Source organism: Nicotiana sylvestris, chromosome 4 (assembly GCF_000393655.2).
Source record: "Nicotiana sylvestris chromosome 4, ASM39365v2, whole genome shotgun sequence".
In the NCBI taxonomy this organism is placed as follows: Eukaryota; Viridiplantae; Streptophyta; class Magnoliopsida; order Solanales; family Solanaceae; genus Nicotiana; species Nicotiana sylvestris.
In genome coordinates, this window is record NC_091060.1 from 143,856,509 (window position 1) to 143,872,658 (window position 16,150).

Here is a 16,150-nt window from a genome sequence, read left to right on the forward strand (position 1 = left end):
TTGCTTAACAGCTAGTGAGAAAAGATCATGTCAAACCAAGTAGCAATTGGAGCACTCTTTCAAGAATGGACATCGCAACTAAGGCCACCATACTTTAATAGACAATATTTTTCCCACTGAAAAGTACGCATGGAAATTTATGCAAAATCCTATGATGTCAAAGTATGGAGTGTCATAAAAAGGGGAACTATCCACCGCCAACAGCAGCTCAACCATCCGTTGATCCTGAAGATATAAATGAATGCACATACGAGCAAATGGTTGTTGTTCAAGTTAATGTTAAGGCACAAACTTGTTCTATAATGCTATAAGTAGAGAAGAGTATGAGAAAATTTCAAGTTGTGATACTGTAACGACCCGAGTGGTCGTTTTGAACAATTACATCTGGTTCGGCCGTTTGAGGTAAATAGAAGCTTCACATTATGTATATCAACTTGTGTGCATGATTGGATTCAGTTTCCGGATGAATCAGAGTCGAATTGGAAGAAGGAATATAGTTTTGGAAGCTTAAGTGGAGAGAATTTGATCGAAATTTGACTTTTGAGTAAACGACTCCGGAATGAGTTTTGGATGATGTCAGTAGCTTCGTATGGTAATTTTGGACTTGGGCATGGGTTCGGATTTGGATTTGGAGGCCCGTAGGGTAATTTGAGGCATTTTGGTGAAAGTTGAAAAAGTTAAAGTTTGAAAAAATGGAGAGGGTTAACCGAGAGTTGACTTTTATGATATCGGAGTCGAAATACAATTTCAGGAGTTGGAGTAGGTTCGAAATATCATTTATGACCTGTGTGCAAAATTTGGGGTCAATCGGACTTGGTTTGGTTGGTTTCGGCATCGATTGTGGAAGTATGGGGTTTCAAGTCCATTAAGCTTGAATTGATGTGCGATTTATGTTTTTGTTATTGTTTGAGGTTATTCGAGAGTTTGATTGAGTTAGTATGGTATTTTAAGACTTGAAAGCACATTTGGTTGAGGTTCTGGGGGCCTCGGATGAGTTTCGGGGTGAGTTTTGAGCGAGTTCGGACTTTTCGGCCCTCGAAAGTTGTTCCGGATCGTGGGGTGCCACGGACAATGGTAGATCATTGCCCCAGCGGCCAAAAGGACCGCTGTAAGCAGTGATATTTCGCTGCAGCAGTGGAATTTTTGCAGTCAGCGGAAATGTGTCCGCGGCCGCGGTCATGAAGAATCTGCAGGTTCGTTGGTTCGACTTCGGAAGCCTATATCTTTTGATCTACAAGAAATTTTGGGATGATTCAAAAACAAAAGTTGTAGATATTCGTGTCTAGTTTCCATAAATATAAAGAAATCATAATTTGGACATTTGTAGAGAATGTTATGGCCAAAATACTAAGGCCTTTCTGTGCAGCCACCAGAAGCGCGGACCACGCTACTTTTTCGCGACCGCGGAGGGGTGAACGCTGAAGCGGTGATTTTTTGCGGTCAGCGGTGATGAAAATTCTTGAGGTGCACTATAAATACGAGATTTAGGGTTTTATTTTATATTTTTACCTAGAGAGCTCGGATCTTGGCGATTTTTCGAAGGTTTTTCAAAAATTTATCGGGGTAAGTGATTCTAACTCGGATTTGGCTAAAATACATGAATCTATCATTTAATTCATCATTTGATTTGTGATTTGGGATGGAATTTGTGAAAAATTTGTAAAGTTTTTCAAAAATGTCAAATGATGATTTGAATGACCAAATGGTATCGGAATTAGATAATTTTTGTATGAGTGAACTCATAGCGGAATGGGTGTTCGATTTTTATAAATTTTGTCAGGTTCCGAGGTGCGGTCCAGGAGGTGCGGGCCAGGGGGTTGACTTTTTGTATGACTTTTGTTGATTTTTTGTCGTGCCATGATTATGAGAGTTAATGCACAAAGGGTGATGTCGTGCCATGATTATGAGAGTTAATGTACAAAGGGTGATGCCGTACCATATTATGATAGAAGGGTGATGCCATGCACATTTCTATTTATGTATATGGTGAGGAAGAGTGATAAAGCACGAAAGGTGATGTCATGCACTTTTTGTTTCCTTGTGTTTATTCGTTGTTAACAATTCAGGTGTTTTAACTGTTCAGATTCCTTTACTGTTGTGATCCTTTGTGATGGAACCCCATAGTATTTTCAATACTTCGCCGTATTTATATATATATTTCAATACTTCAAATTTCAATAATTGTTTCATTTTTCAATTCAATTAGTTACTCAATTAAATTCCCTTAAACTGTCTGAGGTTGTATTTTACTTAAAATGGAATTTCTACTAAGTTAAATTATTGAATCCTATATTAAAGGTAATAATTTATTCGATGTTGTCTTTTAATTTAAAATGGTATTTTCTTTATTCAAATAATTTCTAAAAATAACTTCATCTTTTCTTGTTGAATTCCTAATTGGTTTAGAAGCGGTACTCTACTTTATATTATGTAAATGAGACTCCTTGAACATTTTAATTGCCTTGGTTATGGACCTTATATACTGAATAACATGAGAACATTGTTGTGCAAAGTGAGATAGAAATGTGTGGGCACAAGGTGTCGGGTGTGCTAATTGAGGTTATGATATGGGGCATCGAGTTTGAGATGGCTAGAATTGTGCATCAGAAATGATATGATTTATTGAGCTGACATCCCCTTCCTTAATTGAGTACATTTTTACTTGTCTGTGTTCCAGTTATGTTGGTGTTAATTTACTTGGTTATCTTTCGTTTTCCATCCGTGTTTCCCTTTATTGTTTCTACTTATTGTAGTTTGTTCTTTCCCTGTTGTTGATATTACTTTGTCATCTTTAGGTTGATAGTTTATTATCATATCCTATTCAATTTATTCGACCAGTAGGTGTCTGGACTATTCCTCGTCACTACCCCACCGAGGTTAGTCTTGATACTTACTGGGCACCGCTGTGGTGTGTTCATACTACACTTCTGTATATTTTTATGTATAGATCCAGGTATTTGATCGGTAGTAGCTGTGCGGGTCGTTGCGGTGGAGACTCAAGGTAAAACTGCTGCAGCGTTCACAGGCCTCAGAGTCACCTTCACTTGTACTTATTTTCATTTGTTCCTTTTTTTCGGACCAGTGATGTATTTATTTTGTATAACTACTCTTAGAAAGGCTTATGACTTGTACCACCAGTTTTAGGAATTGTAATTTGTTAAGAGTTATTTAAATTAAAGTTAGCAAATATAAATGTTATCTCAGTTAATGTTAGGCTTACCCAGTTTAGAGAGTAGGTGCCATCACGACTCTTTCAGAGGGATTTTGGGTCGTGACAAGTTGGTATCAGAACTCTAGGTTCATAGGTGCTACGAGTCATAAGCAGGTTTAGTAGAGTCTTGCGGATTGGTACGGAGACGTCTGTACTTGTCTTCGAGAGGCTATAGAACTATTAGGATAATCTCACTTCTTTCATTCCTTATCGTGCGATATTGATTCAGCTCGAAGTATATAACTTATGTTCCTCTACATTCACTCGTGTATGATATTACGCTCTTAGTGTCCGCTATGCGCCAGTGGTTCGTGATGCTACAAACGGACTATGAAAGAGTCAGGGATGCTCAAGCATTGTCTCAACGTCGTGTCATCCAGACTGAAGATATATAGGTATTGAGAGACTATTCAATTGTTTAAATGGAGGCGCAGCAGTTTTTGACATCTGGTTGATGAGTGCATGCTTGGGAATGTTTAATTATGATGTTTTAAGCGTCAATACCACACAAGAGGGCGGGTGATTTGTGTGGTACCCAATTTTTGCTTAACTGAACTATAGAAGAACCTGGTTCTTCTAGGTGTTCCAACTACTACTGTTTGCGGAATAATAAATATAGAAAATAAAGAACACAGAGATTTTTACGTGGAAAACACCTGGCTCAAAAGGTGAAAAAACCATGACCTACTACTCAGTAGGATTTTCCCAAACTTCCACTAAAATCACTGAGCCAAAACAGTATTTACAAGTACTCTTTGTAAACCTAAGTATTAACTCTAATCCCATTGTGGCACACAGCCTCAACTGTTACGACAACTTCAAGTTAGCTATAACTTGAACACTCTAGGTACCTAATACAATTGCTTCTATGAAAGCTGAAAGGTACAATTTTAAACCACCTACTACAATTGAACTAGAATAAAAGATAAACATAATTGAACTGGTTCTTCTATCTTGTTCAAGTAGCTTCAGGAGTGCACACTCAAATCACACATAAATTTCTTGCAAAATCGCCTTGCTCTTTTGCTCTCAATTTAGTTTAACTTCTGCGTATGTGCATTACCTGTAAAAGAGAACAACACTTACATTTAATAGGTTAGTAATCAGAGTTTGATTGGGACTCAATTGCTGCTCTTCTATCGTTGAAGAGTTCATAATGATCTCAAACTCTAACACTATCTTCATCCTAGATTGTGTTCTCTTCATATAAGGAGACTTTCTCCCCTTATCCAATATGCAACTTTTTCGATCAGTTCAGAAGATATTGCTACTTGATCAGTAGGACGTATCTCCTTCACATGCATCTCACATGTATAGGTTGATCATGACTGTTGCTTTACAAGATGGACCTAGTCCATGACTAAGTTCTTTTTTCAATCTTTAAAACTTCACCTATTCCTGGGCCAACAAATTTCCCCTTTTTGATGATGATAAACTCTGTTTACTGATTTGGAACCTATAAGAACTCAGCTTAACCATCAATACTAAACTTAGAAAATTCATTTATCATCAAGGACCAGGTTAATTAGGTTATAAATATCACTTATTTCAGAATATGTAAAGCACAATGTCTCCTCCCCCTTTTGGAATCATCGAAAAGTTGCATACAAAGTGTGATTCCCAGATTTTAATAAGTACTCATGGCCACTGGGGCAACTGCAAGTGCAATCATGGTGTAATCATCAATAATCAAGCAAACATATTTAAACTATCAAGGACAGATTAATCATTGAACAAGAGCAAAACAGTAGTTATCATTGACAGAGATATGTTGCCACCAACAATCCACAAAAAGAAAAAAAAACATCCAAACCATGAGCAAAAACAAAAGATAGAAAAATTTCTAATCTGGTTCACTGAGGCACTAAACAAGTTCAGGAGACAAAACCTAGGAGTCCTAAGGCTTGGAGGAACTAGAGGGTTGGGTTTGGAGAAGATTTAACATGTTGTGAAGAATTCCATCATTCTTCTCCTTTTCTTTGGCAAGCTCAGTTCTGAGACCATCCCTCTCAAATTCCACTTTAGTCACACGAGCCTTGAGCCTAGCTATTTCAGCATCCTTGGCTGCACATTCCTGAACTAGAGTCCTAACTTTTCTGTTGATGGGTGCCTTCTGGGATGAACCAGGTTCATTTGGGATGGCATTGACTGCATAGTCACAAGCAAGAAAAGTATTGGTGCTAAAGTGATCCTTGCTCGAGGCCATTTCCCATTTCTTCAGAGGCACATTGAGCTTGTCCAGAACTATGGTTAGAATAAAGACATAGGGAGTAACATGAGCCTTGGAGCCATTTATGACCCTGTCTAGCAGCTTGATAATGAAGGCAGGCTAGTTGATTTGCTTTCCTCTCTCTAGGCACTCCAGAAGAACTAGATCCATGTAATTTGCAATGTGCCTTCTCTCCTGTCTGGGCAATAAACACTTGTTGACAAATTCAAAACAAGACCTTGTGATTAGGCCTCATTTCACTTTTCTGCACAACCCTGGCTTCATTCACATCTTCTAAATCACAAAACCTCCTGGTGATTGCAAGAGCAGTAGGGAGGGAGTCCAGGCAGGGCCACATTTGCCTTGTATAGTCATCAAACCCTTCAGAGGGTATGTCCAGGATCTCTCCCAGTTTCTTTACATCAAACTGCACTTGAACTCCTTTCACCAGGCTACTAACATTGCCATCCTTAACCGCACCATTTGCCATAAATTCAATTAGCTCATTTCTGGCTAGCCTACCATCCATATGAATGACCATGTCCTTCCATCCCTGAGCAGTTAAAGCATCCACCAATCTCATCATTCCTGGTCCCACCAGGTCTTTCAGCAGTCTACCCTTTAAAATCTTTCTTTTGCCAAACATGGCAAGCTTATCCTGTTCCTTCTCAGAATCATTTTCTTCTTCTTCTTCTTCTCCACTCCAGTCTCATCTTTAGAAATTTTTGATCGTTTGTTTTTCACTGCAGATCTTGTCCTCTTAGCTAGTGTAGGTTCAACAGCCTTAGACACGGAGGAAGACTTCTTGGAGGAAGTCTTAGGCTTTTTGGGCCTGGGGGTAGGAACCTCCACTGATGTACCCCTTTCTTGATGGACCAGTTCCATCTCCTCTTCCTCAACAGCCTCTGAGGATTTTGCAATTTTTCCCTTTCCTTTATCCATTTTCTTTTTCTTGCTTTCAGCCAAAGCCCTTTGTAGATCAGCTTCACTCTGTTTCACCCTGCTTCTTGTGGCTCTACCCTTTGGCAATGAAGAGGCAGTAGGTGTTGGGGATGAAGCCTTTCTTTTCTTGGAAGGCTTAGGAACATTTGGGGCTTTTGTTGTGGGAGTCCTGCATTTCTTTGGGTCATAGATTTCCCCAACCTTTTTCAGCAGGCCTGCTAGGGTCTCTTCAGTAGATGAAACATGTTCATCTCTCTGTGTGCTCAGATGAACCAACCCCTCAGCAGCTTCCCCAGAACCACTTCCCCCTGACTTCATGCCACTCTCTTCTACCCTTTCTTGTGTAACCCCACAGATAGCAGGCACTACTCCTTTCCCATTTCCCCTCTCTTCACCACATGCACCCTCTTTCTCTTTTTCTTTTTTATAATTCTTTTTACCTACACTCCTTCGTAACCCTGGAAATTCTACATCCTTAATAGACACAACCAGAACAAACCTAGTTTCAAGATTTTTAAACACTGAAGAAATTACCTTTGATTGAGATTCTTGAGTCTTTTCAGAGTCAGAAGACCCAGGTTCTTACCCTTCAGTAGCGGATTGATATGATTCAGAATCAGAGCTGGAGTCGGAGTTTTGGGCCTGGCTTGCCTTCAACTTCTCATTTAATTTCTTCCTCAGAGCCCCAGACGCAACAGTCTTTCGAGCAAGCATTTTCTCCCTTCGCAGTCTAGGTTTTGGAGATGTACTGGGTGGAGGAGGTGTAGATGAATTTGAGGGAGTTGGTGGAGGAGGAGTTCCAGGAATATCTTATGGGTTAGTCATGATCGTTGGTTTCTTGAGAGAATTTGGGAATTAGAGTTTTGGAGAAGAGGGCAAGTGAAAGTGAAGAAGAATTTTTGACGGTTTGGAATTATGAAGATGGCAGGAGAAATGATGTGTATTTAAAGAGAAATACACATTTAATAGGTAACGACAACTTTTAGCAATGGTCATTTAGAGGTCTAATCAACCTGAAATTCCAGATTTTGAATGATCGATTTATCTTCCCTAGATTTTAGGCAAAATTTTCGGTTTAGTGTTCTAGGCAGACGGAACTGATTCAAAGCTAACAGATAGAATTTTCTAGGAATTGAACAATTATAGGACTTCTGCTCATGATTTAAATATTAATCTTTTTAATTGTGCAGAGTATAGAAAACATACCTTAGCTATCATAAGGACCTATACTGATGAACCAGGTTCTTCATTTAGAAGTCTCTTGAACATACCTCAAATGCCATAATAGAGAAAATTTTGTAAGAGATCAGTGAGTCATATAAACACATGTCACAAGAGTATACTAATTAAAGTATGAAGCTGAGTAAGAATTAATCTGGATATTTACACAAGTTCAGAATTCCTAGCCAAAAATCTTTTTTTTTTACATTTTTCAATTTTTTTATTTTTATTTTTTTCATTGTGCATTCTGAGCTGGACCTATTAGGTGATCTTAATCATCCCTAATTCCAACATGTTCCTCTCAAAGTTTTCTATACTCAGTGCTTTAGTGAAAATGTCAACAATTTGTTTATCAGTAGCACAAAATTCTATGGAGATCAATCCTTTCTCATAGTTATCTCTTAAGAAGTGTTGTCTAACATCTATGTGCTTATTCCTCTTATGATGAACAGGGTTCTTTGTCATACTTATAGCACTAGAGTTATCAAAGAATATAGGAATGCAATCAACTTCAATGCCAAAATCTACCAGCTGCTGTTTGATCCATAGCAATTGAGCACAACAAGAGGCAGCAGCAACATATTCAGCCTCAGCAATGGATAAGGCCACTGAATTTTGCTTTTTAGTAGCCCATGATATAAGACATGAACCAAGAAAGTGAGTCATACCTAAGGTGCTTTTCCTATCCACAAGGAAACCTGCATAATAAGCATCAACATATCCTACTAGATTGAAATTACTACCTTTAGGATACCAAAGACACAGATCAGTGGTGCCTTTCAAATATCTTAGTATCATCTTGGCAGCAGTCAAGTGAGACTCTTTTGGATTATCCTGAAAGCGAGCACAAAGCCCTACACTGAAAACTATGTCAGGTCTGCTGGTAGTAAGATACAAGAGTGAACCAATCATATCCATATACAACTTCTGATCAACTGATGAACCAGGTTCATCTATGTCAAATTTAGTGGCAGTTGCAATGGGGGTGTCTATTTCCTTTGATTCATCCATTTTAAACTTTTTGATAAGCTCTTTTGCATACTTCTGCTGATGGATCATGGTTCCATTTTGGCTTTGTTTGATCTGTAAGCCTAAGAAAAAGTTAAGCTCACCCATCATACTTATTTCAAACTCACTCCCCATTAATTTGACAGATTCCTTACTTAGTTTATCAGTGGTGGCCCCAAAGATTATGTCATCAACATATATTTGTACCACAAGGAGATCCTTACCTTTTTCCCTTAAGAATAGGGTACTGTCAATTTTACCTCTTTTGTAGCCATGTTCAAGCAGGAATTTAGACAGTTGTTCATACCATGTTCTTGGAGCCTGCTTGAGTCCATAGAGAGCCTTGTCTAATTTGTACACATGCTCAGGACATTCCTTGCTCTCAAACCCTGTAGGTTGTTTCACAAACACTTCTTCTTTCAGGTAGCCATTCAGGAAGGCACTTTTGACATCCATCTGATGGAGAGTAAATTCCATGTGTGCTGCAAAGGCTATGAAGAGTCTTATTGCTTCTAGTCTTATAACTGGAGAAAAAGTCTCATCATAATCTATACCCTCCTCTTGGTTGTAACCTTGGACTACCAGTCTTGCCTTGTTTCTTGTAACTGTTCCATCTTCATCAAGTTTGTTTCTGAAGACCCATTTTGTGCTAATAACTGACCTGTCCTTGGATCTTGGAACTAAATGTCAAACTTGACTTCTCTCGAACTGATTGAGTTCATCTTTCATTGCATTCACCCAATCTGCATCCTGTAAAGCCTCAACAACATTTTTAGGTTCAATAAGAGATAATAAGGCATCAAAAGCACACAAATTCTTTAATTGTGATCTAGTTTTGACTCCAGATGTTGGATCAGTGATTATGTTCTCAATAGGATGAGAACTTTGATACTTGTGAGTTTTCACAACCAACTGATTTCTGCTAGATGTTTCTTCCATATTCTGTTGCTGAGGAACAAGGTAATGAACATGTTCTTTTAGGGGATTAGTTTCAATTCCTCTTTGATCAGTTCCCCATGTCAGGTTGCCCTGGATGGAAGAACCTGTTCCATCACCTATTCCTTCTTTTGGTGCCACTTTAACTTGTGTTGAGACTTCAGTCAAATCCTTTACCAGTCCAATTGCTTCATCTTCATGTTCCTGTCTCCCAGAGAGAATGTTAGTTTCATCAAACACTACATGCACACTTTCTTCTACACACAAAGTTCTTTTATTGGACAATTTGTATGCTTTGCTATGTGAAGAATATCCCAAGAATACTCCCTCATCACTTCTGAGATCAAACTTACCTAGGGAGTCATTTCCATTATTGTGCACAAAGAACTTGCATCCAAATGCCCTAAGATAGGATATATTTGGTTTTCTCCCTTTCAGTAACTCATAGGGAGTCTTCTCTACAAGAGGTCTAGTCATGCATCTATTGATAATATAACATTATAGGTGTTAAACGGGCCGGGTCGGGCCGCTTTTTTTTGGACCCGTACGGGTTACGATCCGGGCTGATTCCGGTTTGATTCTTAACGGGTTTAACGGGTTCGGGTTCATCCGCGTAAAAAAACCGTATGGGTTACGGGTTGAGGGGGCCGGGCCGGGCCGGGTTTAGTGTATTTTTTAATTTTTTTTTGTATTTTGTATAACTATTGTAAGTTATATTAATATAAAGAATACAAGTAAGATGGAAAAAAATTGCACTTATAAATTTCAAGTGCTACATTTATTTCAAAATTCAAACTTACAAATTGAAAGGTTTACATTTAACAAGTAAATTAACCAAAAAAGAATAAATTCAAAGGTTTTGCATTGCCTTAGTAAGTTCTTCATAATCAATATGAACTGAGTGACCTTCTTCTGGAGTGTTAAATTCGGATGAGTTACCATGTGTTAATATATCTCCAAGTTCCTAGTCTTCTGGGCTATCAACATCTTCACGTCCTTGATTTCTTCGTTCCGATCTAATCCCTCTGAAATATACTAAAACTTCCAAAGCATTGTTTCCCAATGAGTGACGGGTGTCTCTAAGTTGTTGTCTTGCTTGGCTAAATGCACTCTCTGATGCAACAATTGAAATTGGCACATTCAGCACGTTCCGAGCCATAGCAAAAAGAACAGGAAATTGCTTTCCATTCTCATGCCACCATCCCAACGGTGAAAATTCCTTTGTGCGAGGCTCTTTTTGCTTCTGCAAGTAGAATTGAAGTTCATCAATGTTCCTGCTACTGGTTTGAGTGTTAGAAAATGTAGAAAAAATATTAAAACTATCAAGGCCTTCTTCATCATCCACAGTAGCAAAAGTGGTACAATGCATAGTGGGATTAACATTGCCTACATTAAGAGTAGCATCATCAATTACATTTGCATAATAATTGTATAATTGTTGTAAATATTCATTTAGCTTGTTCATACAAGTATATAAATCTGGGTTTTCAGTTGGTCCAATCTCCATATAAGTATATAAAGCATTCATTAATTGGTGACAATCAGACATCTTAATAGAAGGATTTAAAACGGCACCAATTAAGTAAATCAAAGGAATTGGAAAGAAATATTTTTTGAATTTTGCTTGCATTTTTTCAACAACATCCCTATATTTTTCTTTCTTCTTAAATTCAAAGAGTAGAAAAGAAATTTCAGCTATATGTACTAAAGCCATAGTAACAATAGGGTAATATGCTCCAGAAAACTCAACAGTAGCTGTATAAAATTTATGTAAAAATTTAACAACATCATTAATGACCTCCCAAGTAGTAGTTGTTAACATACGGTTTGGATCAGTACAATGCGCATTAGCAACTTCAGTTATTGGGAATCTATATTTGTAGCAACATTTTAAAAATATATATGTATAATTCCATCTAGTAACAATTTCGTCTTGCGTGAATCTGGGTTTAAAGTTATACTGGACACACTTATTCTTAAATTCATTTATTCTAGATTGTCTATTATTTCCTTGAATAACACCAATTGCTCTTCTAACATGAGTAATCTCAGTTGAAAATAAATCAAGGCCACTTTTAACAATTAAATTATAAACATGACATGCACACCTAACATGAAAAATTTCATCAAGAGGTGGTTGCAAATGCAGTTTTAATATTGAAATTGCGGCATTATTGTTAGAAGCATTATCAAAAGACATACACAATACTTTTTGCTTGAGATTATAAAATTCAACAACTTCACAAATAGTACTACTTATAAACGTAGCAGTATGACTCTGATCTTCATCATATCTAAAAGCGATAATACATTTTTGCATACAAGTAGTATCATCTATCCAATGACATGTAATTGTCAAATAATCATTTCCATTAACAGCATGGCCAATATCAGAAGTTAGAGAAACTCTACAAGGAAGGTGGCTAAACAAATAACGTATGTATGTTTGATATTGTCCATGAAGTCTAAAGATATCAGCTCTACAAGTACTTCTAGGGATACCTTTAAATAAAGGATTGTAAATCCTTTGAATATACATAATAAGATATGATGAAGAAGTAAAAGAAAAAGGTAGACAACCCAAAGCAATCATTTTTGCTAACTCCTCACGATCCTTCATTTTATCATATTTCACAAGACCACCAGTAGTAGGGTTTAGAGTTGATTGATTTCCATCTCCATCAGATCCCCATTCTATAGGATGCTCAATTCTCATATGTCTACTAAGTGTCACAGTCCCCCCTAATTGACCCCCAGTCTTATGTTTAAAAGTATCATTACAAAGTTTACATTTAACTCTATCAGTACCTTCTATTTCCTCAAAGAATTTCCAAACCTTACTTCTTTTTCTACGATTACTAGTCAGGGCCACAGGTGGTCTACTACTAGCAACACGACCACCACCCCTGCTAGCAGCTCCAACACTACTAGGTGTAAGTGGTATCTCATCTTCCATTTCTAATTCATTATCATCTATACCAAAATCTTCCTGCAATTGTTCATAGTCTATATTATTATCAGGTAATGTTTCAGGAATATTTGGAGATGTATTTAAATTACTACCAGATGCTGAACCTGAAGTACTACCTCTTTTTTTATTTCCCCGATTAGTAACCTTGTTACAAACTCTTTTTTGCAGCATTAAACATATTGTAAAAATTTAACTACTAGCAACAAAACAAATAAATATGCAAGTAAAATAGTAAATAAGAGAAAGAGTTGGAGGGAGTGCACCGAATTCGGCAATAAATTGAGCACTTGATGATTCCGCAACTCAAATGTTACCACGAAGAAACGTCAATTCTTCCAATTTTGAAGTTCAATTGTTCAAACTTCAAAAAATAAGTACTACGATAAATTAAATTCCAAAAAAAAAATAGGCAACTAGTTGATTGCACTTTAATAGGTGAAGAATGAAGATTGAAGAATGAGAGAATATGAGAATTGAGATTGAGAATTGAGAGATGAGTGAAAAATGAGGAAGAGGGGGGGGGGTATTTATAGATTTTGAAAAGGGGGTTAATTTTTTTTTTTAAAAAAAACCAAAATTGGGTTATTTGTGCAATTCACCCATTGGGCAACGGCCATTTTCTGAAATGGACCGTTGCCAACGGTCAGATCTAGCCCAAATTAAAAAAAAAAAAAATTTTTACCGTTAAATCGGTCCGGGCCAGTTAACCGATTTACGGGTACTGTTCACCTAACGGGTTGGACCGGTCCGGGTAACCGGTATTTTAATGGTAAACGGACCAACCCGCCTATTCCCCCTAACCCAGCCCAACCCAGCCACCTTTAACCGGTCCGGGCCGGTTCCGATTTTAACCAGGCTGGGCCGGTCCGGAACCGAGTTGACCCGGCCCGTTTAACACCCCTATATAACATGCAGTGTTTACAGCCTCTGTCCAGAAGATGTGGGGCAGTTTACTAGAAAGAAGCATAGTCCTAGCCATGTCCTCAAGAGTCTTGTTCTTTCTTTCAACTACTCCATTTTTTGAGGAGTCCTAGGGGCAGAGAAGTTATGATCTATACCATGCTCATCACAAAATTCAGCTAACTTAGCATTTTCAAATTCAGTTCCATGATCAGACCTAATAGATGCAAGTTGATTACCTAATTGTTTCTGAGTTTTTCTAACAAAAGCAGTAAACATGTCAAATATTTCATCTTTAGATGTTAAAAATAGTACCCAGGTAAATCTAGAAAAATCATCAACAAGTACCATCACATATTTCTTTCCACCTCTGCTCAAGGTTCTCATTGGACCATAGAGATCCATATGGACCAGTTCCAACGTCTTGGTTGTTCTTACCATTTTCTTGCTTTTGAAGGATGATCTTACCTGCTTCCCCCTTGCACAGGCCTCACAAACTTTGTCTTCCTTGAACTTGATGTTAGGTAGCCCTGTTACCAAATCCTTGGAGACTAATATGTTGAGCTGATTTAGACTAGCATGACCAAGTCTTTTGTGCCACAGAAGGGGATCATTATCCAACATACTTAGGCAGGTGAGTTTATTTTCTGAAAGAGTAGACAAATCTACAATGTAAATATTGTTAACTCTTTTTCCCTACAAAACAATCTTGTCAGTGGTAAGGTTAATCACAAAGCATTTGGTAGAGGTGAATGCTACAAGGTTACCTCTGTCACACAGTTGTGATACACTAATCAGGCTGTATTTCAAGTCATCTATCAAGTAGACATTCTCAATGGAGTGTGAGTCTGTCCTACCTACCTTTCCAACCCCAATAATCTCACCTTTCTTCCCATTTCCAAAGGAGACATTACCTCCCTTTAAGTCCTCAAGTGAAAGAAACTGGTTCTTACTTCCAGTCATATGTTTTGAGCAGCCACTATCCATGTACCATATTTGGCTACTTCCCATCACTTGGACCTGCAAAAAGAAATCAAGGGTTAGTCTTAGGAACCCAAACTAGTTTGTGTCCCTTTTTATAGGCAAAGGGGTAAATCAAATTCCTTTTAGCCCACCCAGGCAACCTATTTTTCTCTTGAATAAAAGCTTTGTTCTTTTGACTGGCCTTTTTTTTTTGCATTACATTCATTTTTGTAATGGCCAGTCTTGCCATAGTGTATGCATATTTTGTTCTCAGGAAGAGTGAGGTACTTGCTTTTAGGATCCCACTTAGGTGCTTGAGTCCCATAGCCAAGTCCTCTTTTGTTGCTACTGTGATATTCTTGTAGCCAGAAAAGTGCATCAGAAGCCTTGTTCCATTTGCAAGTTCTGTCTAGTTCATGTTTTACCTTCCCTAGATCTTCTTTTAAGACTTTTATCTGCTCATCCTTCATTTTTCCTAAGTTTTCTTCTAGGGTGAGATGTGTGTGATCAGCTTTCTTCTTACCAGTTCCTAGTTTCAGTTTTAAGTTCTCAAACCTAATTTCTAAGACACTGGTGTCAAGTTCAAGAACCTGTTTCTTCAACTCAGCATTTTTACTATCACTCTCATAAGCCCTAGATTCTAGATTTTTGCACTTGACTTTTAAGATCACACAGTCCCTAGACAGATCTTCCTTCTCATTGTTAATTATCTCAGACTCATCACTAAAGTATAGAAATAGTTCTGACAACCTTTCTTTAGACAGGAATTTAATCTTGTCTTTGAGATGAAGGACACTTACCTCGTGTTCATTATCTGATTCTGCCATGGCCATAAGTGCTTGTTCATCTCCAGCTTCATCTTCTGAGTCCTCATCTGATGTTTTTCCCCATGCAGCAACCACAGCCTTTGTTGATCCTTTGTTCCTTTTGGGATGAACTTGTTCCTTCTTCATGTTCCTTCATTCAGCCCTTTCCTTCTTCCACTCAATTTCCCATTGAGGACAGTTCTTGATCATGTGATCAGTCTTACCACATTTGTAGCAACCTTCGTTGGTCTGTTTCTCAGGAACCCTTTGTTTGTTGAAGGTTGTAGCTCTTGAAGAACCATTTCCTCTCATCAGGTACTTTTTGGAATCTCTTGTGATCATGGCCATTTCATCATCCTCCAGATCTACACCTTCAGCTATTCTAAGAGCCAGACTTCTTTCTTTCTTGGGTGCATCCATTTTCATGGTTTGCCTTCTCAGTTCATAGGCAGTGAGGTTTCCAATCAGTTCGTCCAGCATGAGGCTAGCAATGTTCTTAGATTCCTGAATAGCAGTGATTTTGCTTTCCCAAGTCACTGGTAAGACTCTTGTCAAGATTTTCTCAACCTTGTCTTCGTCAAGGATAATTCTCCTAAGAGATTTAAGTTCATTTGTTAGTGTTGTGAACCTTTTGTATATCTCCTGGATAGATTCTCCTTCGTTCATACCGAAATTCTCGTATTGAGAATATAGCAGTGTTCCTCTTGATCTCTTTACTTGAGGAGTTCCTTTATGAGCCACTTGTAAAGTGTCCCATATTTTCTTTGCAGTGGTACAACTTTGAATCCTGTTGTACTCGTCTGGACCCAGTCCATACACAAGACATTTCTTGGCCTTGGCATTCTTTTCCCATTTCCTCAAGTCTTCAACAGTGTAGTCAACTCTTGTCTTTGGCATATCCACTCCTTCAGCATTCATCTTTGTAGTTGCTACAGGAACATCATAGTCTTCTCCTATGATGTGATCTCTCATCCTGTTCTTCC

At 38.0% G+C, this 16,150-nt stretch overlaps 2 protein-coding genes across 2 annotated transcripts; both read right to left on the bottom strand.

Annotated features, from left to right (window-relative positions):
• Nucleotides 1–6,041: 6,041 nt before the first annotated feature.
• LOC138890283 (uncharacterized) lies at nucleotides 6,042–7,076 on the bottom strand. Its single transcript, XM_070173655.1, has 2 exons — nucleotides 6,949–7,076; nucleotides 6,042–6,861 (listed from the first exon to the last, which is right to left on the bottom strand). The coding sequence occupies exons 1-2, from the start codon at nucleotides 7,074–7,076 to the stop codon at nucleotides 6,042–6,044; spliced, it is 948 nt and encodes a 315-aa protein (XP_070029756.1).
• Nucleotides 7,077–7,844: 768 nt separating this feature from the next.
• On the bottom strand, nucleotides 7,845–15,314 carry LOC138890284 (uncharacterized). The gene is made up of 6 exons (XM_070173656.1): nucleotides 14,885–15,314; nucleotides 13,867–14,045; nucleotides 12,108–12,516; nucleotides 9,484–9,880; nucleotides 8,274–8,460; nucleotides 7,845–8,117 (listed from the first exon to the last, which is right to left on the bottom strand). The coding sequence occupies exons 1-6, from the start codon at nucleotides 15,312–15,314 to the stop codon at nucleotides 7,845–7,847; spliced, it is 1,875 nt and encodes a 624-aa protein (XP_070029757.1).
• Between the last annotated feature and the right edge of the window lie 836 nt (nucleotides 15,315–16,150).

What these genes read in the sequence shown, in the direction of transcription:
- LOC138890283 (XM_070173655.1), bottom strand. Translation starts at nt 7,076, where the DNA reads ATGCTTGCTCGAAAGACTGTTGCGTCTGGGGCTCTGAGGAAGAAATTA. An exon ending in TATCAATCCGCTACTGAAGG is followed by an intron (nt 6,862 to 6,948) that starts GTAAGAACCTGG and finishes TCTTGAAACTAG; the next exon opens with GTTTGTTCTGGTTGTGTCTA.
- LOC138890284 (XM_070173656.1), bottom strand. Translation starts at nt 15,314, where the DNA reads ATGAAGAAGGAACAAGTTCATCCCAAAAGGAACAAAGGATCAACAAAG. An exon ending in CCTGTGCAAGGGGGAAGCAG is followed by an intron (nt 12,517 to 13,866) that starts GTAAGATCATCC and finishes GAACAATTGCAG; the next exon opens with GAAGATTTTGGTATAGATGA. An exon ending in AGCAAAAATGATTGCTTTGG is followed by an intron (nt 9,881 to 12,107) that starts GTTGTCTACCTT and finishes ATGACTCCCTAG; the next exon opens with GTAAGTTTGATCTCAGAAGT.